Here is a 20,976-nt window from a genome sequence, read left to right on the forward strand (position 1 = left end):
TAAAGTCTTTTTTCTAATCTTTTATCCACCTCTTTTTTCCTTCTTTTTTCTCTCTCCCCCCCCCCCCCCACATCCTTCATTTCTTTGCACATCATGGACGCCCGTCAGGTGTTGCAGAGTACCCTCGCGCCAGATGCGTCCGAGCGTAGCAATGCCGAACAGCAACTCGCCCACGCCGCGGAGGTTGACTTTGTATGTCTTTACTTACCCCCTCCCTTCGTCCTGCCACGAGTCGTGAAAGATTTCCCTCGGATCTCGAATGCTGATACTTCTGTTACCCGATAGGCTGCCTACCTCATCACCCTCGGTCAGGAACTCGCCAACGAGAGCAGCCCCGCTCACATCCGTGTCGCTGCTGGTATCGCTTTGAAGAACGCTTTCACTTTCCGGGATCAAGCCAAGTTGCGCGAGGTGCAACTCCGATGGGCTCAGAGCATCAACCCCGATACCAAGAAACAGGTCAAAGAGCTTGCGCTCAAGACTTTGCAGTCACCCGATGCTCGTGCTGGAAATGCCGCTGCCACACTGATTGTTTCGATCGCCGCGATCGAGTTGCCGCGTGGTGAGTGGCCCGAGTTGATGGGAATTCTTGTCCAAAATGTCGCCAGTGGAAACGACGCACTGAAGCAGTCGTCTCTCACTGCCATCGGTTACATTTGCGAGTCGCAAGATCCCGAACTCCGCGCCAGCCTGACACAACACTCCAATGCTATCCTTACTGCGGTCGTTCAGGGTGCTCGGCGCGAGGAGCCGAACATGGATGTTCGTTACGCTGCTATTGCCGCTCTCAGTGATGCCGTCGATTTCGTGCGAACCAACATGGACAACGAAGGAGAGCGCAACTACATTATGCAGGTCGTCTGCGAGGCCACCCAGGCCGATGAGGTCCGTGTGCAGGCTGCTGCATTCGGCTGCTTGAACCGCATCATGGGATCTTACTACGAGAAGATGCGCTTCTACATGGAGAAGGCTCTGTTTGGCCTGAGCATCATGGGAATGAAGAGCGAGGAGGAGGAAGTCGCCAAGCTGGCTATTGAGTTCTGGTGCACTGTCTGCGAGGAGGAGATTGCCATCGAGGATGACAACGCTGAGGTATGTATCAAGCGCACGAGACTCAATGACTTTTGGACATGTACTGACGTTATATTTCTTCTAGGCTCAGGCAGAGGGTGTTGAGGCTCGTCCTTTCTTCGGATTTGCTCGCGTCGCTACCCGTGAGGTTGTTCCCGTCTTGCTGCAATCTATGTGCCGCCAGGACGAGGATGCTGGTGATGATGAATACAACGTGTCCCGTGCTGCCTACCAGGCTATGCAGCTTTACGCCCAATGTGTGCAGGGTGATGTCATTCAGCCCGTCGTGACTTTTGTCGAGGAGAACATCCGCAACGAGGACTGGCACCGCCGAGATGCCGCCGTCGCTGCTTTCGGCGCTATTATGGAAGGCCCCGAACCTGCTGTTCTGGAGCCCCTGATCAAGCAGGCCCTGTCTGTTTTGCTTGGCATGATGGAGGATAGCTCCATCTCCGTCCGCGACTCCACTGCCTACGCCCTGGGTCGCGTGTGCGACTGCTGCCCCGAGGTTCTCGACCCCGAGGTCCACCTCCAGCCGCTTATTTCGTGCCTCTTCAATGGCCTCGCCAATTCCCCCAAGATCGCCAGCTCCTGCTGCTGGGCTCTTATGAACGTCGCAGACCGATTTGCTGGTGACGATGGCTCACAGACTAACCCTCTGTCAAAGCACTTTGAGGATAGTGTGAAGTCCCTGCTGACAGTGACCGAGCGGTATGTTCCTCGAGTGATATGCTTTTGATTCCTTTGACCTAACGCCCGTACAGACAAGACGCCGATAACCAGCTCCGTACCGCTGGATACGAAGTTCTCAACTCCTTTGTTATGAACTCTGCCAATGACAGCCTGCCCATGGTTGCAACTCTCTCAGATGTTATTATCCAGCGTCTTGAGCACACTGTTCCCATGCAGCAGCAGGTCGTTAGCGCCGAGGACCGTATTCTCCTCGAGGAGATGCAGACTAGCTTGATCAGTGTCATTCTGGCCATCGTCCAGCGCTTCGAGGGCGAGATTAAGCCCCAGGCTGACCGTATTATGAGCGTTCTGCTTCAGGTCCTGACCACCCTTGGCGCCAAGTCGAGCGTGCCGGATGTCATCTTTGCCACCGTTGGTGCTATTGCCAGTGCTCTTGAGGATGATTTCATCAAGTACATGGAGTCGTTCAGCCCATTCCTGTACAACGCTCTGGGCAACCAGGAAGAGCCCGGTCTCTGCTCTATGGCCATCGGCTTGGTCAGCGATATTGCTCGTGCCTTGAACGAGAAGGTCCAGCCTTACTGCGACACCTTCATGAACCTCCTGCTCAAGACTCTCCAGGTGAGATTGGTTCACTCAGATATACTAAGGTTGATGTCCAGTGCTAATTTTTCAAACAGACTTCCACCAACCAGCTCAAGCCTGCAATTCTTGAGACCTTCGGCGATATCGCCCAGGCGATCGGTACTAACTTCGATACGTACTTGGCGGTCGTTGGCCAAGTTCTCCAGCAGGCCTCCAGTGTGACCACCAGCTCTGACCTCCCATACGACATGGTGGATTACATTGTTTCTCTCCGTGAAGGCATCATGGATGCTTGGGGTGGTATTCTTTTGTCCTACAAGGGCACTCCTTCCAGTACGTTGCTCTTCACTCTCCACACAGATACGATGTCAGCATGCTAATAAGATCGCAGTCACCCAACTTCAGCCTTTCATCGAGTCTATCTTCCAGCTTCTTCACATTATCTCCCAGGAGAGCAACCGCAGCGAAGGCCTGATGCGGTCTGCCATGGGTGTTATTGGGTACGTCTTGGCAGCTTCTAGTCTGGATTGCCTATACTAACTATTCATTAGTGATCTTGCTGATGCGTTCCCCAACGGTGAACTCGCTGCCTACTTCCGCAACGACTGGGTCACCGCTCTCGTGAGAGAGACTCGCACAACCAGACAGTACAGCGAGCGCACAATTGAGACTGCCCGCTGGACTCGTGAGCAGGTCAAGCGCCAGATCAACATGGGTGCTAGTATGGCGTAAAGCCGTCACAATGTCTCAGCCGATTGATTACCGGTGCTTCTGGTCCGATTCCGTCACCCAAAGCGTCTGCCACTCACATCGGGCCTGTTGGCATCCACAGGTCCTAGGGCTGCTTGAGCCCACACCCAGTTGGTGCTCCTGATGTGTGCAGGGTGGATGTCCTGTTCTCGACGTTGTCGAACCAGAGCGCTTAGCGGATAGCCTCAAATCCCTCCCCCTTTATTTCCCAGCACAGGATTCCCCTCCTATCACTACCCTTTGGTCACGAACTCCGTTCCCCAAAACCCTTTGCTGTTGCTCAATTCCCTGATGACACATTCGAATGAGCTCCAGGTACCCTTCCCAATTTCTGTATGGCCCTGTCTGAGTTTCCTTTTTCTTCTTGATACAACCCGTTTCACCTTTCCCAATCCCTTTCTATGTTGTTTTTAATTAGACAAGACCCCCTCCATCGCATCTTATAGCATTGCGACTCATGTAGCCCAAGAATTCATGTATCCCCTCCCCCTCTACTGTACTCCCAATTCATGTATCCCTTTCCCCCTCATGTCACCCCTCCAGAAAAGAGTCATTGTCATGAAAAAGCTGTCCCTGATTTCGTCTCCCTTCCTCGTATACGCCAACATTTGCCCAAAACCATGCCATCACGCTGGAAAATCATGTACAGAACCACCCATCTGAGCCTTGCTTAAGGATGGAATTACTGAATGATGTGCTGATGAGTTAGTAGTAGTAGAAGTAAAGATGTTTGTAGCATTATTTATCTTGGTGTTTTAATGGTGTTCAATGGTGATTTGTTGTTTGATTTTTCGATATCTCGTTGTTTTGTGGCTATTCATAGCATATTGTAGATACAATGTAGATATTAAAAAGATGCAAGGGCCGGTTAGTTCACTATGTAGATAATAGTGATGTCTTCCAGCCTATGGAGCCTAGGCACCAACCGGTAAATACTTATCGGCATGTGACCTAAATGATAAGGGCTAGTATTTGCACTAACCCTACCCGCGCACCACCCGAAAACCAAACTTTCACCGATCGTCGTTTCTTCCGCTTCATCCATCGACGACCATCTCTCGAGGTATGTGTTATTCCCTCCCCCCAAAACAGCCTCTCACCTAGTCTGGGGATGCAATCATCTTGTCTAGATTGCTTCCATACGTGAATTATAGATAATTCTCAGGAATCGCGATCCAGGAAGCCAAGATGATACGCATCTCCCAACTCGGCACGGGCTGAAGAACTCCTTGCAATGCAAAAAGGGGCACTCTTTGCGCTCGAAGACTAGTGGTGGCTGACTTAAACCGCGTTCGTCGAACAGATACCTCATAATCTTTACTTTTAAACGTTACGATTTGAGAATCTCGAACTAAACCGCCAAAATGGTCAAGACCTCCGTCCTCAACGATGCGCTTAACGCCATGAACAACGCCGAGAAGGCTGGCAAGCGCCAGGTCCTCATCCGTCCTTCCTCCAAGGTCATCGTCAAGTTCCTTGCTGTCATGCAGAAGCACGGTACGTGAATTTTGAAAATTTCTTTCGTCTTTTGATTTCTTTTTTTCTTGCTTTTTTGCTTTTTCCTCTGCTTTTTTTTTACCACCTGTCTTGAGAATCTTTGTCCCACCCATTCGGGCTGATAACTAGGCGGCCGGTCTCAATCAACCTACGACGTCTGCCTTTTAAGTGTCCGATATATTAATTTGCGAAGATCTTACACGTTTCCAAAGCGCTGTTATGGCTTTTTCAGTATTTGACGACTTTTAAATCTTCACAACATACTGACTCTTTTCTTTCTCAGGTTACATCGGCGAGTTCGAGGAGGTCGATGACCACCGCTCCGGCAAGATTGTCATCCAGCTTAACGGCCGGTACGTATTCACAAACACATCCACACCAGTCTCGATGAAATTTCAAGCTAACTTTGATATCTCCAGTCTCAACAAGTGTGGTGTCATCAACCCCCGCTACCCCGTTCAGCTCCGTGACCTTGAGAAGTGGGCTACCCAGCTCCTTCCTTCCCGTCAGTTCGGTTACGTTGTCCTGACCACCTCCGCCGGTATCATGGATCACGAGGAGGCTCGCCGCAAGCACGTTGCTGGCAAGCTCCTCGGCTTCTTCTACTAGATGGAGTCGTTCTAAAAAAGAATTGAGAAAAGTTCTTGCTTTGACTGGTTATGCATGGCGTTGGTTGTACTGGGCTGGACCCTGGAATGTAATCTGGAATTTGTAGCTGTGAACAAAATACCCGCTGTTCCGCACTTTTGATGGTTCGCAGAGTACACGGTTCGCTCGTATATCAATGCTAAATAACTGGTCTGCAATGTTTATCTCATTATCCCCTTTTTCTTGGTCTATTGTAGCCCGGGCCGAGGTACACATTCACCGCCCTAGCGTGCACATGTATTCTGCCTTTCCCCCCGCAACAATGGCATGGCCGGTACATAGTTGAACAACTAATTCAAACACGATGCCTTTGGACACGATATATCTGACTCGTCATGGGGTATGTAATCTATACAGTCATTGCTATGGACTTGTAGACCTAACTATTGCAGCACCGCCTCAGCTGGACCATTGACTTTCGCACGGGCACATACAAGGCCCAATTCCCCACGCCGACAGGAAACCCAGCAGACCCTGCACTGACTTCGCACGGCGTTGATCAGTCGTACGAGCTAGCGGAACACATTGCTGGTCCCCAGTTCCATCCGAAACCATTCCGTGTCTACTCGAGTCCCTTCTACCGTTGTCTTCAAACAATCCAGCCGTCTGTTGAAGAGCTCAAGAGAATCTCTGCTGAATCTGGTAGTCAGAGTGGTCTGATTGGGTCAATTGATCGGCATGCGGAGCTGGATGTACGAATTGAGAATGGGTTAGGGTAAGTACCATATCCTCCTTTTATACTTATACTTCCTTCCACCTTACTCAAACAACCCAACCCTCTTGCCAACAAAAGAAGCACTTTACAAGTCTATTCTTACCATATAAACTAACTGGAATCTAGAGAATGGTTCGGCGCAACAGACTTCTTCGACCACCCAGCCCACCCAACCCTCCAAATGATGTCCACCCATTTTCCAACCCTCCTTCCAGAGGCCAGCCAAACCTACAAACCCCTCCTCGTCCCCTCAAGACGTGGCGAAACAATCACCCAGCTCCATAACCGCCTAGCAACAGCCTTAAAAGGCATAATCGCTGACATTGACGCGGAAGTCTCCGCCCTGGAAGCAGAGCTGCCACCAGACCAAAGAACCAGCAAGTCTGTCCTGATCTGCGCGCATGCAGCGCCGCTCATTGCGATGGGACGGGTTCTTACTGGCCATATGCCGGACGATAGTTCCAAAGAGGACTTTAATGTTTTCACGGCTGGTTTGAGCACTTTCAAGAGGAGGGGAGCTTCCTATACGGCTAGTGCTGGACATAGCGGTGACCAGCAAGAAAATCCAAGTGAGCAGCCGCTTGCTGAGGGTACGATGTTTATTCGTGCGTCGGGGTCCACGCCGCAGTGGAGGAATGGGCGCGGTGTTGGGGGTGGATGGGATTGTGTTGCGAATGGAGATTGTAGCTTTTTGAGTGGTGGTGCTGAACGTGGATGGTGAGTGGATTCCTTTCTTTTTCCCTTTCTTTTTCCCTTTCTCTTTGGTGTCGAGAGAAGATGCTGATATAGTCTCCCGCAGGCACTTTGATGGCGAAGAATCCTTTAATACGGGTCCTATGGCTCCGCCTTCGGAGCTACCTGCGGAACCACCTGCAAATGTAGGTGCCACGAAGCTGTGAGGTGATGAGTTGCGCAATCACTCCGGGGCAATGGCTTGTGGTGTATAGAGCGAGGCCATCGTTGCGTCTTTCTGAGATCATCGAGTGCGGGTGACCCCAAACAATGACTACGAAAGTTGAGCTGACATGGTCTATCACTACAATGCCCAACTGACTCGTATAGTGTCTCTCGTCCCCAGCGAGGCTTTTCTAGCGGCATAAAAGAAAGACACATGAAACACAATATAAACGCAATATATCTTGATAGCGGCCTAGAACTATGTATGATGTACCAACTAGTACGGCAGTTCTATTAACGCCAGTGCACCGGCTCGAATTACCTGTAGTATTGTTTACAATTTGAGTATATTATTTGAATGCACCAATTACATAAGTTGAAATTCAAGTCGAATTCCCGTTACCTAAATCCTATATATTCTACCTTTCTACGGAGTATGTGTATATATATCACCTCACATATATAGAATTACACATTCACACCATTTTAGTCCATACTCCACGGCTCATTCTTCCTATACGCCTAAATATAATACTAGCAGGAAAAAAAAAAAAAGGAATACTCAAAAGACTCTTAAAAGGACAACTAAAGAGGCTACTAAAAAGACTGCTCAAAATGCTCAAAAGGGCAGCAACAAAGGGCCGAAATTCACCATAAGAGAGTATGAAAACGCGCACTGGGGGTAATAGACTGCCTTCCACATAGCTCTAAGCAATATAAATAAACGACACGAGAAAAGATCATTCTTTTGATCGCCTTAATACTTGGTTTCATGGAGTGCATTGTTGTAGGTACTGCCTTGGCCCACGTCGAATTCATTTATAAGAACTAGATTGGAGACGCTACCGTTAATAAGATCAAGAAGATGAAAAGCAAATGCTCACGATATATGTCAGATCCCTGCTAGACCCTGTTTAGATTTCAGACTGTGCGCGCGCGGCAGGAACCTCCTGTTCAATGCCTGAATTCCCCGCGTCTTCCACCACGCCAGGTTGAGCTTGTTCCTGCTCCTGACGCTCCTGGTCCCGTGCCTGCTCCTGCTCCTCACGTTCCCGTGCCTGACGTTCCTGCTCAGCTACGAAAGCTTGGTCTGCCGCAGTGCGAGCGCGGACATGTCCTTCACCTAGACCGGGAACCAGACTCGCAAAAAGCAAAACAAGGGCTCGCTCCGCACGGCGTACCTGGTCCCAAATACTGAACTCCGCAACGTTATTGGCTCCATTTTGAGTGGCTCGGTCGGCTAGGCCACCGGCATGGGTGAGGCCCTCAAGATGGCGTTGGATGGGACTGATAACCAGAGTCGCAAGCTGCCGCGGGATATTGGTCTCGGAGAAGAATGAGACAAGTAAAGCAATGCTGACGAAGATGTAACGTCTCCAGGTACCTGGGGCGCTAGTGAGATAGCAGAAGAGCCACAGACGGGTGAACAGCCAGATGCGGCGGATGTGCCGTGCCAGACCAGCGTGCTCGACATTGTTGTCTCGGCGCTGTTGGTTGAGTATTGCTTGGCGGAGGGCGTTCTGGACTACCGCTGCGTTTTGGTTGGGTGCTTGAGGCACTTGATATGCCTGGGGTGCTTGATATGCTGGAGGCGATTGGGGTGCTTGAGGTGCGCCGGATGCGCCAGCGAGAACTGTATTAGGCGAAACCGTCTGCTGCGGTGCGGGTCGGGATGGCGAGTGACTTTGTCTCACGATGCTATTATGGTCTCCCGTTGGCGAAGCCAGCATGAAGAACTGAGAGGTAGTTCCTTGGTGGCTTACTTGGTGCCCATTTTGGGGATCGGCGAGGGAATGGACATGGACGCCTGTCTGCGAGTGCTGTGTCTGCAATTGCTGTTGTTGCATATATTCCATTAGGCGGGCACGCTGTTGAGCATCGAGAATACGGGCAACCAGTTCTGCAACACCAGGGAGAGGAAGTTGGCTCGCAGATCGTCTGTCTTGAATTTCAAGAAGCTGGTTCCGTATACGAATGATATTCTCCATGGATGGCATGATACGCCGGTCTAGTTGTCCTTCAATCTCCACGATGCGACCTCGTAAAGTGTGAATGAGAGGAGAGGATTCTGCACCGTCGGCTTCTGGTGCATGTATAGTTGCTGAATGTTGATTAGGTGAAGAGTTGTGGACGTATTGATTGAATGTGATATGTGGAGATGCTGGAATGGCACTCATTGTCCTGGGAATACTGGAGTACGCGGATGTATTGGATGCAATCCCCGAAGTATCAGGATTCAACCAGGTGGAAGAGGAAGAGGAAGGTTGAGTAGAATTCCCGAGAGGCGAACCATGCGACATGGCAGAGACAGGAGGTACTTCTGTTTGTGCTGGCTCAGGTGGCAGCACAAGGTGCATGCTATACGTGCCTTCCTGCAAAGGAAACCCCATTCAGTTAGGATGAAAGGTCATATGGTGCGGGTTAAGGACAAGTTACTTACCTCCATAGCTGAGACTACTGCGCTGAGTGTTGCCTCATCGACAGTTAGGGGTTTTCCTCGGTAAATGAGTCTTTGGTGTGATGCCTGAGGATTATTTGGAAAGGACTGTTCGATCCGGCTCTTGAGCTGTGCGATAGTGGAGGAGAGTGGAACGTTGTCGAGTGTAAACCGGCTTGGAGGGGGGAGAGACTGGCAGAGTATATGAAGGGTGACTGTGCTCGGTGTGTTTCCCTCTGCCATGGAATGGGGTGATGGTCCTGTCGCCATTGCTTCAGAACTGTAGTTGTTCCCAAGCTAAAACGCGTATATAGAGCTGATCTAGTTCGTGATATCTGGCATCAATCGATAAGCGATGTTGATGTTGTAATGTCCTCCGTGAGAATCTATAGTAGCTAGGAAGAAATTTGGAAGAACGATGCAAGACGACAGATGCAAAGAGTCAGAATCGCAGAAATGCTCCTTTATAAATGTATTTGGATATAGAAGAGAAAGACAATCCATTGTATCTCCAGCATCTCCACGTGCAATTCTGCCGGGCGGTCAATCGGCAACAGCGCAATTTCCCCATTTCGGAAAAAAACGCTCTAAGCTTAGGGGCTCGATTTTAGCGCTCCAGGCCGATGGATTAAACATTATGGCCAAGCGCCTTTTCACTTCCTCGCCTCTCTCTCACTTCGCTCCCGCTGCCCCTCGGATCGGGGCGTCGATGGAGTTTCTTTCGTTCCGGGCCACGGCCCGTCATAAGGCCAGTCTCCGGCATTTTTCGTCTAAATCATGGAAACAATATCAGAAGGACAATAACTCTGAAAACAACAGAGGAGGATTTGGCTCAAGACTAGGCTTTGCTCTACGCAATACCAAGGTCGAATGGTATCCCATCCCAGTCGGACTCGGCATAGGTTTGCTAGGGTTGCTGTCTTTCTACAAGTCACAACGCGCGGAACGGAATCGGCTGGCTCGCGATGCAGCCGGCGATGAATGGGAGGAAGGAAAACGCCCACCTCCTCGTCCGAGGATCAGTCTGTCCGGCCCATGGCATGTTCAGATCATGTCTACTCTACCCCTTAAGGCTATGTCGCGCCTGTGGGGCCGTTTCAACGAAATCGAACTTCCTTACTACCTCCGCGTTCCTGGATTCAAACTCTATTCATGGGCCTTTGGCGTCAACCTTGAAGAGGTTGCTGAGCCCGACCTGCACACCTACCCGAATTTGGCCGCATTCTTCTACCGTAAACTGAAGCCTGGCGTTCGACCCCTGGATCCTGACCCTCGTGCTCTTCTCGCTCCCTCCGACGGCCGAATTTTACAATTTGGAACGATCGAGCGAGGTGAGGTTGAGCAAGTTAAGGGAATGACATACAGTCTGGACGCTCTCCTAGGAGCAGCCACGCCTGCGAATGCCGACCACTCCAAGCGACTCATGGACAAGGGCGGGAAGGAAACTCAAAAGGATGTCGAGAACATGGATGCTCATGAAGAGTTTGCGCGCATGAATGGTATTTCTTACACTCTCCCAAGCCTTCTTTCGGGCGACGGTGCTCCCCAACGACGTGCTTCATTGGATGCTTCAACCGCATCTAAACCAGCTTCGGAAATCCAAGTGCAAGAGGACCTGGCTCGTGGTGATGGAACCCCATGGTACGCGCCCAAGACAGCAGCCAATCATGCCTTGTTCTACGTTGTGATCTACCTAGCACCCGGCGACTACCACCGCTTCCACTCCCCTGCTCCCTGGGTCGTCGAGAGCCGCCGCCACTTTGCTGGCGAGTTATACTCAGTTTCACCATATCTGCAGAGACATCTACCCGGTCTATTCACTCTCAACGAGCGAGTTGCACTCCTCGGCCGATGGCGGTGGGGTTTCTTCAGTTACACACCGGTCGGAGCTACCAATGTAGGCTCCATTAAAATCAACTTTGACTCGGAGCTGCGCACGAACAGCCTGTTGACTGATACCGCTGCGGACCTGGCTGCCGCCTTGGCTGCCAAGCGCGGTGAACAATATCCCGGCTTTGTTGAGGCGACTTACCGCCACGCCAGCCGAACCCTTAATGGACATCCACTGCAGCGTGGCGAGGAGATGGGCGGGTTCCAGCTTGGCAGTTCGATCGTACTTGTGTTTGAAGCTCCTCTTGGAACTCGCAGGTCTATTGATGCCGGCTGGCCGGATGATGCCCCCAGTGATGGGTGGACTTGGAATATTGAGAAGGGTCAGCGCATCAAGGTAGGCGAGAAATTGGGTTTTGTGAATGAGGCGTAAAAAAGCAAGTTGCACAGCCCAGTACACAGCCCGGTACACCGCCGGGTACCCGACCTTTCGGATGTCTATTTTGTATTATACCAGTCCTCTTCTTTAGGACAGTGGAAAATTTAGTTTAATCACCTGTTTTTTTATAAGTATAGCACCTGCTTAGCTGATATTGTCTAGACCAGGACGGATTAGGAAGGTCTTGGCACAGTGCTATCGCCGCAATGCCGTCATTGCTGATCGTCAAATCTCCAGATCTCCAGCCTTTTTGTACAAAGCAAGTTAGATAGTAATGCATAAACTTGAGATAGTACGGAGTAAGAACGAATAATAATAATAAGTAATAATAAGAGAACAGAAATGGTCAAATTCCAGCCATTGCGCAATTCCCTACAGGGATAAGGCAACATCCACCAAAGAGCTATCAACGTGGGCAAGACTGCCAAGAGCCCATATCAAAATCAAGGAATGCGAATTCCAAGCTTATTTCTTTCCAACTTCACTTCCTGGGATTTCCGTCTTTCTCAAATTTCTCTTGACCACACATGGCCATCTTTAACTCGCCCCGATCATTTGAAAATGTCAATGCTATTGCCCAAGCCCCAATGGGCGTCAACCGCTTCTTCATAGGCGCCCATGAGAGCCACCCCCCATTCTTTCGATTAGTGCTGCTCGTCTTTGAAGCAGTGCTGGAGGTCGTATGCGTCAGCCTTCCTGGCTATATTGCCGCCCGTCAGGGCATGTTTGATGCCGATGCTCAAAAGCTGGTGGCAAACCTCAATGTGACTCTGTTCACCCCCTGTCTTAGTATGCGTTCCTCTGTGCTCTCATGAGGTATTTTCTATGACATAGCTGATTCCTATCAACAGTCTTCACCAAGTTGGGCTCGCAATTAACCGCCGAAAAGCTGACGGACTTGGCTATCATCCCGGTTATTTTTATCGTCCAAACTTTCGTGTCATACTTCTGTTCTTTCATTGTCGCAAAATGTTGTCGCTTCAAGAAGCGGCAGTCGAACTTTGTGGCTGCCATGGCGGTATGTGATGGGTCCTGCCATTTGAACGAGTTTGAATATCCAATTCTAACGATTGCCCGTTTTCTATAGGTCTTTGGCAACTCAAACTCTCTCCCAATCTCCCTCGTCATATCGCTTTCGCAGACCCTCAAAGGCCTCCACTGGGACCGGATCCCAAACGACAACGATGACGAAGTCGCTGCACGTGGAATTCTATACCTGCTTATCTTCCAGCAGCTAGGTCAACTCGTGCGCTGGAGTTGGGGATACCACATTCTCTTAGCGCCCAAGGACCGATACCTCGAGGAGGCGGGGCGCGACGAGAGTGGCCAGTCAATCATCGAGCAGGGCCAGGCACGGTATAGCGATAATCCGGATCAGACAGACCCGGATGAGCCGCTAGTCCGGACACGCAGCTCGGATGATCTACACCATACCCACGCAACACATGCCGACCGGTTCCAATCTGGTGACCAAACACCCGTGTCAACGCGCACTTATTCCTACTCGAAGTTGTCCTCCGCTCACTCAGACGATCTCGACTCAGACGATACACCGTCAGTACTTGGACCGCCACCCACTGGCCCCTTCCTCCCCCGCCAAAGCACCCAAGGCGACATCCTCCAATTCCCGAATGTCGAAATCACCGCGCGGGAAGCCCGCGAAGCCGAGGAAACGCGTTTCCAGCGCCGCAAAGCATCTCTGCGTAGATCGTGGGACCGCCTGAGCCAGTGGCGAGAGAAGAAAACCAACGTCCTCCACTCGCGCCTCCCACCAAAGGTCCAAAAGGGCCTCGCATCGGCGACGCGCGGACTGCGCCGCTTCCTCCATGGCGTATGGGACTTCATGAATCCACCCCTGTGGGCAATGCTAGTATCGATCATCGTCGCATCAGTACCGGTACTTCAACACGGTTTCTTCGACGACGGCACCTTTGTGCGCAACTCGGTCACCCGTGCAATTGAACAGAACGGACAGGTTGCCGTGCCACTGATCCTGGTCGTGCTGGGCGCGAACCTCGCGCGCAATACAATCCCCGAAGAGGCGATGGCAGACATAGAGCATCCCCGCGATGAACGCAAGCTTATCATCGCTTCACTGCTTGCGCGCATGCTTCTTCCTACTCTTATCATGGCGCCGATTTTGGCCCTCATGGCCAAGTTTGTGCCGATTAGTATCCTCGATGATCCTATTTTCATTATTGTCTGCTTCCTGCTTACAGGTGCGCCGTCTGCGTTGCAACTGGCGCAGATCTGTCAGATCAATAATGTCTTTGTTGGTGCTATGTCGAAACTCTTGTTCCAGAGTTATGTCGTCTGGTAAGTCTTTAACCTTCTATTGACAGAGAACAGACACCCCCCGGTTGTCCATCTCAAGTATTGATCATTGCTAACATGGTCGTTTTCTTTTCAGGATCCTCCCCTCGACCCTTGTACTTGTCATGTGCGCTCTGGAGGTCGTCGAGTGGGCTGCCTCTTCTAATGCGTGAACTTGAACGGCGAAGCTGGTCTTTCCCCCTCTTGTTTCCCTCTCGGGTTTCTGTATTCACTCTCTTTGGACATTATCATAATTACCCATTACCTTCTCTGTTTGGGGGAATTGGCGTTACCTATGGCGTTCCTTGTACACAGACTGTACTTTCTCAACCTACGGACTTGTTATGATTATCTCTATGAAATTGTATATCATTCTACACTTACACTTGACGTTATAAGTAATAAATCCACACGGCTGACTGCATTTATACCTTAAATTCTATACCTGCACGAGAAACCCCGCATCAACACAGTCCACTCCCACACACACACACACTCTATCCTAAAGAAATCCAAAATGACAAAATCAACATCGGACATCTTCATGAGCATAAAACCAGAACATATGAAAAACATAGCCTCAGGATCCAAGAACCACGAATACCGAAGCTACCTCCTCCCACCAAGCATCCAACACATCTGGTTCTACACAACTAGTCCTATCAAACAAATCGAATTCGTTGCCCGGATCTCGCCGGGTAAAATCCCAGGTGAAGTCCCTGACGACGGGGGTATCGGTAATGCGGAGTTCAATGCCGGGTTGAAAGAATCCAAGTACGGATATGAGATTCTGGCGCTGTGGAGGTTGAAGATGGCTGTTAGTTTGGAAATGGCGATTGCTGAGGGGTTTTTGAAAGGTGCGCCGCAGAAGTATTGTTGGGTTTCTTTGGAGTTCTTGGGGAGGTTTGAGTTGGATGAACAGGATTTGTTGAAAGGATGATAAATAGGATGAAGTTCAGTTTAATCTGGATTCGAGTTCAGAGTCGATTTTTTATTCTTTGGGCAGTTTCATGCTTAGGAAACTTGTACGTCTTGACTTTACCTGGGAATATATGTGTCTATTTGTTTTCTGATTGCCTTTTAACTTCCATGGCAGTCTCCAAAGTTATAAGTGCTCCCTGCGGGTTTGGAAACTGAGATATACAAAGAGTGTGTATAATATGACATGCAAGTAGTCCGGTAGTGACACAGCTCCGTGAATCGGTCAACTCTCACTCAAATTCCATACAACCTTGAAGTTGTAACATGTCGCAAACTAGTAGCAGGTAGAATTGACGACCCATAGCAGTATAGACATTCTTTTATTCGGCTTGAATATAAGCCGAGAGAGAGGAAACTTGCTGCAGATAGTTCCTTTCGCAACAGCTGATCCGACATTATTGCCAGATAGGCCTTTGCTCGATTGACTACTACTAGAGAGTTCTAGAGCACAGCCCTAGAGTTGGGTAATTTGATGGATGACCACAGACCATGCTGTGTCTCTTGGTGTAGAAGCGGAGATTCATAGCCATGGACTCCATGAAAAGTCTCGTTTAGACTGCAGACAATGGGAATGCGCGTGTTGTATAGCAGTGGTCTATGTCACATCTCCTTCCTGTCGCTCCTGGGGAATATCCCCTTTGGGTCGGTGGGGAGTTGGTTTGGCAGAAATCCACAGAATCCAAACGAAGACATCGCCAATATGTATCTTCAGATCCTGCGGACCACAGAGAGATCTAGAACAGATATGAGAGGTTCTGGAGTGTAAGTACTAATAGTTTGGCTAGTCCCACGGCCAAAAATGGTCGATATATCTCAAAAAGGACATAATTCTTCGCTGCCAGCGTGCGCAGTCAAGCCCGTCGGATCACCCTGCACATCAATCAGCATGGCCATACCCGTCGCCGAATGCCAAAGCATATGACAATGAAAAAGCCAAATGCCGGGGTTATCCGCCCGGAAACGAAGAACAGCATAACCGCGACTTGGGATCCGGACGGTGTCACGCAAAGCAGCCCGGGATGTGTCGTACAGACCAGAATTATAACCAGTACTGGGGTTCTGCGCATCTGTGTCATTGTTCAACGCATCTGAGTCAAGTTCTAGGTGTGGTGGGATTTTGTCGACGAAAGGGTTGTAGGAACCCCAGCCAAACTCGGCTTGGTGAACTGCGAGTATGTAAAAGTGGTGTCCGTGCTGGATAGATATTAATTAGGGGATTGTTGCCACTGGGTAGGGGAGGAAAGATTTCTTACCATGTGGAATGGGTGGGATCCTTCGTCCAGATTGTTGATGACTAGGTCTACCCATGCAGGCTCTCGTCCCGTGGTTATTGCGAATTGGTTGGTGTCCCATTTAGCTCGTGGTATATAGGTCACTGGAGCGGGTGGATCTTGCTGGGGCTTCCAGGTAGTTTGATTGAAGTAACCGAATGGCTTGTTGGAATATCGGGCCATTTTTTGGATCTTGGTGTAGACCACATGTATTTGCTGCGCTGTTGGAGGAATGGAGTGAAGGATAGAGGGCGAAGAAGGTACTTCTTCGATGTTGAGATGGTGGACCTTGAGTGGAGATCCCTGGGTGGCATTGGAACGGTAGTCCATGGGGAAACTTTGATCTGGCACCAACGCCGGGTTGGCGTACTTGAAGCAACTAGGGAGACATTAGCAGCCATCCAAGAACTGCTGTGGTGCTTGGCAATCCTGTTCGTACTCTTGATCCAACTGAACCCTCATATATGACTGATTTTTGGAGGGTTGTGATAATGGCCGAAGAACAAAGTCCATGCGTTGCCCGGGGAAGAGTACACCGATGGAATTTATACTTGTCTCTTCAGAGGGTGTTACATCGACACTATCGACCTGAAGCAAGTCCAGGTGACGATTGTCGAAAACAAGACTCAGCCCGGCCAGAGCTCTGTCCACTGGTAAGCCAATGACCACTTTGACTCTGGTAATATTGCTACATACCCAGTGTTGACCACACGAATTCGATATGTTGTGTGAGGATCGAGGTCGATAAATGAATTATTCATCTGCTGGTCAATGCAGTCCACCGGCCTAGCAGGCACAGCCCTCGTGCACTCAAAATACCCTGCTCCATTAATGAGTATGGAATCAGGAACAGGCTAATACCGGTGTTAGATAGCACGCTCCAACGTTTGAGGCCACACTTCGGTACTCACCTCGTTTCCGAAGTTTCCTGGGTCCATATACCATTCCAGTACATCACCCGCAGGGCGATGGTACCAGTCCCCGATGAGAAGCAAAAGTTCTCTGTCATAGGTGTTACGGTGAAGTTTATTGCGCCCCCTGTATGTTAAGCCCCGAACGGTCGATTTGGCTGGTGCATGGACGACCAACCCACCATAAAGGCCATCCGCCCGCGAGACCCCCGAATGGGCATGATACCAAAAAGTACCACTCTGATCGGCTGGAATTGTCAAATTATAAACGAAATATCCACCAGAAGCTACAGGACATTGTGAAATCCCCACTGCACCATCCATGGCATCTATACATGTCAGCTCTGATGATTCTAATCGAAACCTGACTTTATCAGATGCTTACTAGCCACATGAAGGCCGTGCCAGTGTAGAGCAATTGATTCATCCGACAAGGCATTCGTAACCGTAATGATCAAGGTGTCACCAGAGCGGGCCTCTACCGTAGGTCCAGGAAACAGGCCTAGTTCGATATCCTCCGGTCAGATCGACAGCCGTGATATAGTCAGTTCCTTCTACTGACCGTTGATAAGATAGACCCGCTTCAATACACCATCTGGTCTGCGAAAGTCCGAGGTCACACGCCAATCCAAATATTGAGTCGCCGGCTCCCGGTACATATGATCCTCTGGGTGAAGCTCTATCCCCAGTCGAGCGGTGATGGCCACAGTTTCCTGAATATTGTGATATCGACCAGGCAAAACTAATGGCAGAGAGATGGATGACTGGAGGAAGTATGACAACCCAATTAAAAAACAAGTAGCCAATGAGCAGCCCACGATAGGCCATGGTCGTTTTGACAGCTCCGGCATTGGTGGGGTCAATTGTTCACTGGAAACCGTTTCCGACCCTGACTGTACCTCATGATTTAACAAGAGTATCCATTGAAATTTGAGGATATATAAACATCAAGCATTGAGTGGAGGAAAGAGCATTCTGCGCTATGACCTCATTCCCTTGCTGCCAAAGGAATCATCCGATGTGACCTTACAGAATGACATGCAATGCACGTGCCCTTCCTGATCAATCAGAGCGACGATAATATGATTAGTGTAGTATAGTGTAATATCGGGTATCTATCCCATATTACTTTAATGTAAAAGACATGTATAAAAGTCCCTGTTGGCACTGAACTAAACCCAAAGTACACAAGCTCGTTCCTGCCGAAAGTCTGTTCCTGTTTAGCGTTGACCGAACCATGGAACATCATCTCACGTGGAGATACCGGCCTATCAGATTGGATGCACCTTCTCGTCCACTATACCTTCAACTTCTACTATAATTCCATTGTGATCGGCATCATGCATCCCCAGGAATGTCAGCCCATCCCTATGTTGAATCCCTGCATTCTGACTCGTCCCTTCCTCGAGCAGGAGCCATGAGGGAGAACACCTGCAGATGTAACGAAGTATCAGAGCTCGTGGGGTAAATACATGTACCTGATACTACCTGCACACAGGTACTCTGTTATCCATTCTCTCGGATATCTGCACGCTTCGTCGGGGGTACATAAGTAGTGGATTTTGCTCTCGGTTGAATTCTTCCCACTCACCCCTTCTGCAACTACCGAATCATGGCTTTCAAATTGCTGGTGTGTATCGCTCTCGCGATAGCTCTGGAAATTGGACTCGTCTCTGGTGGATCTTTAGCCGACATCGAGCATGTCGTCATCTTCATGCAGGAGAATCGCTCGTGGGATACCGTATGTTTTGCCTGCGCTATGAAACATTTCTACCGTGCTCACCCAATCGCAGTACTTTGGCACTATGCCTGGAGTACGAGGCTTCAATGATCCCAATGTCCAGGTCAACTCCGATGGAAACTCGGTCTGGCATCAGTAAGTGCCGAGAACCGGAGCGAAGGGATTGTTCTAATATTCCTTATCAGGCTAGTTGATCCGGCCCAGTCGGACAAGGCCACGACCTTGTTACCCTGGTATCTTGGATATCAAGGTGGCGACTGGCATGATGCGATTCAGTGCATGGTTGCGGGTAGCAATGGCTACAAGGAGAACCAGCAGTCTCTAAACAACGGGTTGAACAACCACTGGGTGATGAAAAACACCCCATGGAGCTGGGGCTACTTGAAGCGGCAAGATATTCCAGTTCAATTTGCCATTGCCGAAGGTTGGACATCGGGAGACATGTACCAGGTGCGTGTCCACATTTGATCCCAAAGAAATTGGAGACTAACTTAAACAGGAAGGTCAAATCACTGCCACAAATCCTAATCGGGTTACTTTGGTCAGCGGTTCCATCAACGTTCCCGGTAGTCCCCAGAGCAAGGACCAAGGAGGTGTATATATTGATAACAATGAGGTACCAGGTAGGTCTCAGCTTTATATTCCGTTCTTCTTATTACTTGGGCAATCATACTTTTCGCTGCTTCATGGTCTGACCAGGATAATCTAGGCTGTGATGACCACGGTATCAACTGTTACCCACTCAAATGGAAGACCGTCTATGACTTTTACGAAGAGGCAGGAGTCTCTTGGCAGCTCTTCCAAGATACAAACAACTTCGACGATAACCCTCTCGCCTGGTTCGAGCAATTTCAACAAGCCTCGAAAGATAGCCCTCTGGCCAAAAAGGGTATGTCCTTTGTTGGCCTTGATTCCTTCTATCAGGCTGCCGCCAACGGCACATTACCCGAGGTCAGTTTCATTGTTGGCCCGTCTGAGCTGTCTGAGCATCCGCCATACATGCCTAAGGATGGAGCCTGGCTCCAGAAGAAGGTCGTCGACGCCGTCACCAGTAGCCCGAAATATAACTCGACGCTTCTGATGATTAGCTTCGATGAGACTGGTGGCTTTGGTGATCATGTCACCCCCTTCCATTCCCCTAAAGACACCCCGGGAGAATGGATGCAAGATCCTCTGGGCATGTTCTCGGATATCTTTGTGGGGCCTGGTTTCCGAGTACCATTCTATATGATCTCTCCCTGGACCCGAGGAAACCGAGTATTCACTGAGCGGGCAGATCATAACTCTCAGATTCTCTTCGTTGAGAAATGGTTGACCGCGCGGGGACACAAAAATATTACAACCGACCAGATGGTTTCATGGCGACGCAATCACATGTCCAATCTAGTCAACGCACTTGATTTTGACCATCCAGACTACTCTCTCCCCGATCTTCCGGATGCCGGGACTGTTGATACCAATGAAAAGGGTGAGTATACCGGCACATCTAACTGTCAGTCTCGCCACAAGCAGACACGCCCTGATGTTCCATATGGAGAACAGGGCAACGCAACGGATGTCAATATCCTGTGGTTCGAAGAGGGGTTCAAAGAGGTGATTGGCTACCTTACCGAGGGCCGATACCTTGTCTTTGAGAAGAATGGAGTAGCCATCACTAATGCGGCCAACCACCACCGCCTTGTGTCTAGCCCTGCTAGCCCCCAGCACAACAACAAATCCCAGCGTTGGGTAATCCACTACAACGACGATGAAGAAAGCCATACATTTACCATCTCCAGCGCGCTGGATGGCCGGTGGATCGGTGCCGGTGGTGCTTTACTTCCCAAAAGTCAGAGTGCAAATGCAGCTCAAGTACAACTCACATTCTTAGGCAATGGCCTTGGCTACACCATGCGGTTTGTGAAGCAAGGGCGGTATATTGATATTGACAAGCATGGACACCTGGATGCTAAAGGTAGCCGTGCTAAACCTCGCAGTGGCTACAAGGTATTCAGTGTCTCCTTCCGTGATTAGATGTTGATTTGATGACTTTACGGAGTCGTGCATGGTCATCCCGAGGCTGGTGCCCGAGAAACAAGTTATTTATAGCATCTTGGCAGCAAAGCTGGGTCTTGTCATCGGCCAGGAGCCCGTAGCCCAACTCAATATACATATGCTTCAATTTATTTGTTCTGTCGTATTTGATAAAGATACAGTA

General features: G+C 49.9%; 9 protein-coding genes across 9 annotated transcripts; 7 read left to right on the forward strand and 2 right to left on the reverse strand.

The window, feature by feature from the left end:
• Window positions 1-93: 93 nt before the first annotated feature.
• N7447_008317 (karyopherin beta) lies at window positions 94-3,081 on the forward strand (the record flags this gene model as incomplete). The annotated part of the gene is made up of 7 exons (XM_057232579.1): window positions 94-192; window positions 286-1,092; window positions 1,157-1,782; window positions 1,836-2,385; window positions 2,445-2,682; window positions 2,741-2,849; window positions 2,901-3,081. The coding sequence occupies 7 exons, from the start codon at window positions 94-96 to the stop codon at window positions 3,079-3,081; spliced, it is 2,610 nt and encodes an 869-aa protein (XP_057082121.1).
• A 1,382-nt stretch (window positions 3,082-4,463) lies between these two features.
• On the forward strand, window positions 4,464-5,205 carry N7447_008318 (40S ribosomal protein uS8; the record flags this gene model as incomplete). The annotated part of the gene is made up of 3 exons (XM_057232580.1): window positions 4,464-4,596; window positions 4,880-4,949; window positions 5,016-5,205. The coding sequence occupies 3 exons, from the start codon at window positions 4,464-4,466 to the stop codon at window positions 5,203-5,205; spliced, it is 393 nt and encodes a 130-aa protein (XP_057082122.1).
• A 343-nt stretch (window positions 5,206-5,548) lies between these two features.
• On the forward strand, window positions 5,549-6,858 carry N7447_008319 (uncharacterized protein; the record flags this gene model as incomplete). Its single annotated transcript, XM_057232581.1, has 4 exons — window positions 5,549-5,584; window positions 5,637-5,959; window positions 6,086-6,676; window positions 6,759-6,858. The coding sequence occupies 4 exons, from the start codon at window positions 5,549-5,551 to the stop codon at window positions 6,856-6,858; spliced, it is 1,050 nt and encodes a 349-aa protein (XP_057082123.1).
• Window positions 6,859-7,770: 912 nt separating this feature from the next.
• N7447_008320 (uncharacterized protein) lies at window positions 7,771-9,563 on the reverse strand (the record flags this gene model as incomplete). Its single annotated transcript, XM_057232582.1, has 2 exons — window positions 7,771-9,228; window positions 9,297-9,563. 2 exons carry the CDS (start codon window positions 9,561-9,563, stop codon window positions 7,771-7,773), a joined length of 1,725 nt encoding a protein of 574 aa, XP_057082124.1.
• Window positions 9,564-9,930: 367 nt separating this feature from the next.
• Window positions 9,931-11,556, forward strand: N7447_008321 (phosphatidylserine decarboxylase 1; the record flags this gene model as incomplete). Its single annotated transcript, XM_057232583.1, has 1 exon — window positions 9,931-11,556. One exon carries the CDS (start codon window positions 9,931-9,933, stop codon window positions 11,554-11,556), a length of 1,626 nt encoding a protein of 541 aa, XP_057082125.1.
• Window positions 11,557-12,089: 533 nt separating this feature from the next.
• On the forward strand, window positions 12,090-14,048 carry N7447_008322 (Auxin Efflux Carrier superfamily; the record flags this gene model as incomplete). The annotated part of the gene is made up of 4 exons (XM_057232584.1): window positions 12,090-12,351; window positions 12,414-12,580; window positions 12,650-13,878; window positions 13,973-14,048. 4 exons carry the CDS (start codon window positions 12,090-12,092, stop codon window positions 14,046-14,048), a joined length of 1,734 nt encoding a protein of 577 aa, XP_057082126.1.
• Window positions 14,049-14,392: 344 nt separating this feature from the next.
• N7447_008323 (uncharacterized protein) lies at window positions 14,393-14,815 on the forward strand (the record flags this gene model as incomplete). Its single annotated transcript, XM_057232585.1, has 1 exon — window positions 14,393-14,815. The coding sequence occupies one exon, from the start codon at window positions 14,393-14,395 to the stop codon at window positions 14,813-14,815; it is 423 nt and encodes a 140-aa protein (XP_057082127.1).
• An 854-nt stretch (window positions 14,816-15,669) lies between these two features.
• N7447_008324 (uncharacterized protein) lies at window positions 15,670-17,889 on the reverse strand (the record flags this gene model as incomplete). Its single annotated transcript, XM_057232586.1, has 7 exons — window positions 15,670-16,050; window positions 16,110-16,506; window positions 16,567-16,770; window positions 16,824-16,981; window positions 17,039-17,367; window positions 17,424-17,540; window positions 17,601-17,889. The coding sequence occupies 7 exons, from the start codon at window positions 17,887-17,889 to the stop codon at window positions 15,670-15,672; spliced, it is 1,875 nt and encodes a 624-aa protein (XP_057082128.1).
• Window positions 17,890-18,650: 761 nt separating this feature from the next.
• Window positions 18,651-20,792, forward strand: N7447_008325 (nonhemolytic phospholipases C family protein; the record flags this gene model as incomplete). Its single annotated transcript, XM_057232587.1, has 5 exons — window positions 18,651-18,779; window positions 18,832-18,914; window positions 18,965-19,229; window positions 19,279-19,402; window positions 19,489-20,792. The coding sequence occupies 5 exons, from the start codon at window positions 18,651-18,653 to the stop codon at window positions 20,790-20,792; spliced, it is 1,905 nt and encodes a 634-aa protein (XP_057082129.1).
• Window positions 20,793-20,976: the final 184 nt, after the last annotated feature.

The sequence above is a fragment of the Penicillium robsamsonii genome (assembly GCF_028829455.1).
Source record: "Penicillium robsamsonii strain IBT 29466 chromosome Unknown utg000005l_segment0_segment0, whole genome shotgun sequence".
Lineage (NCBI taxonomy): Eukaryota > Fungi > Ascomycota > Eurotiomycetes > Eurotiales > Aspergillaceae > Penicillium > Penicillium robsamsonii.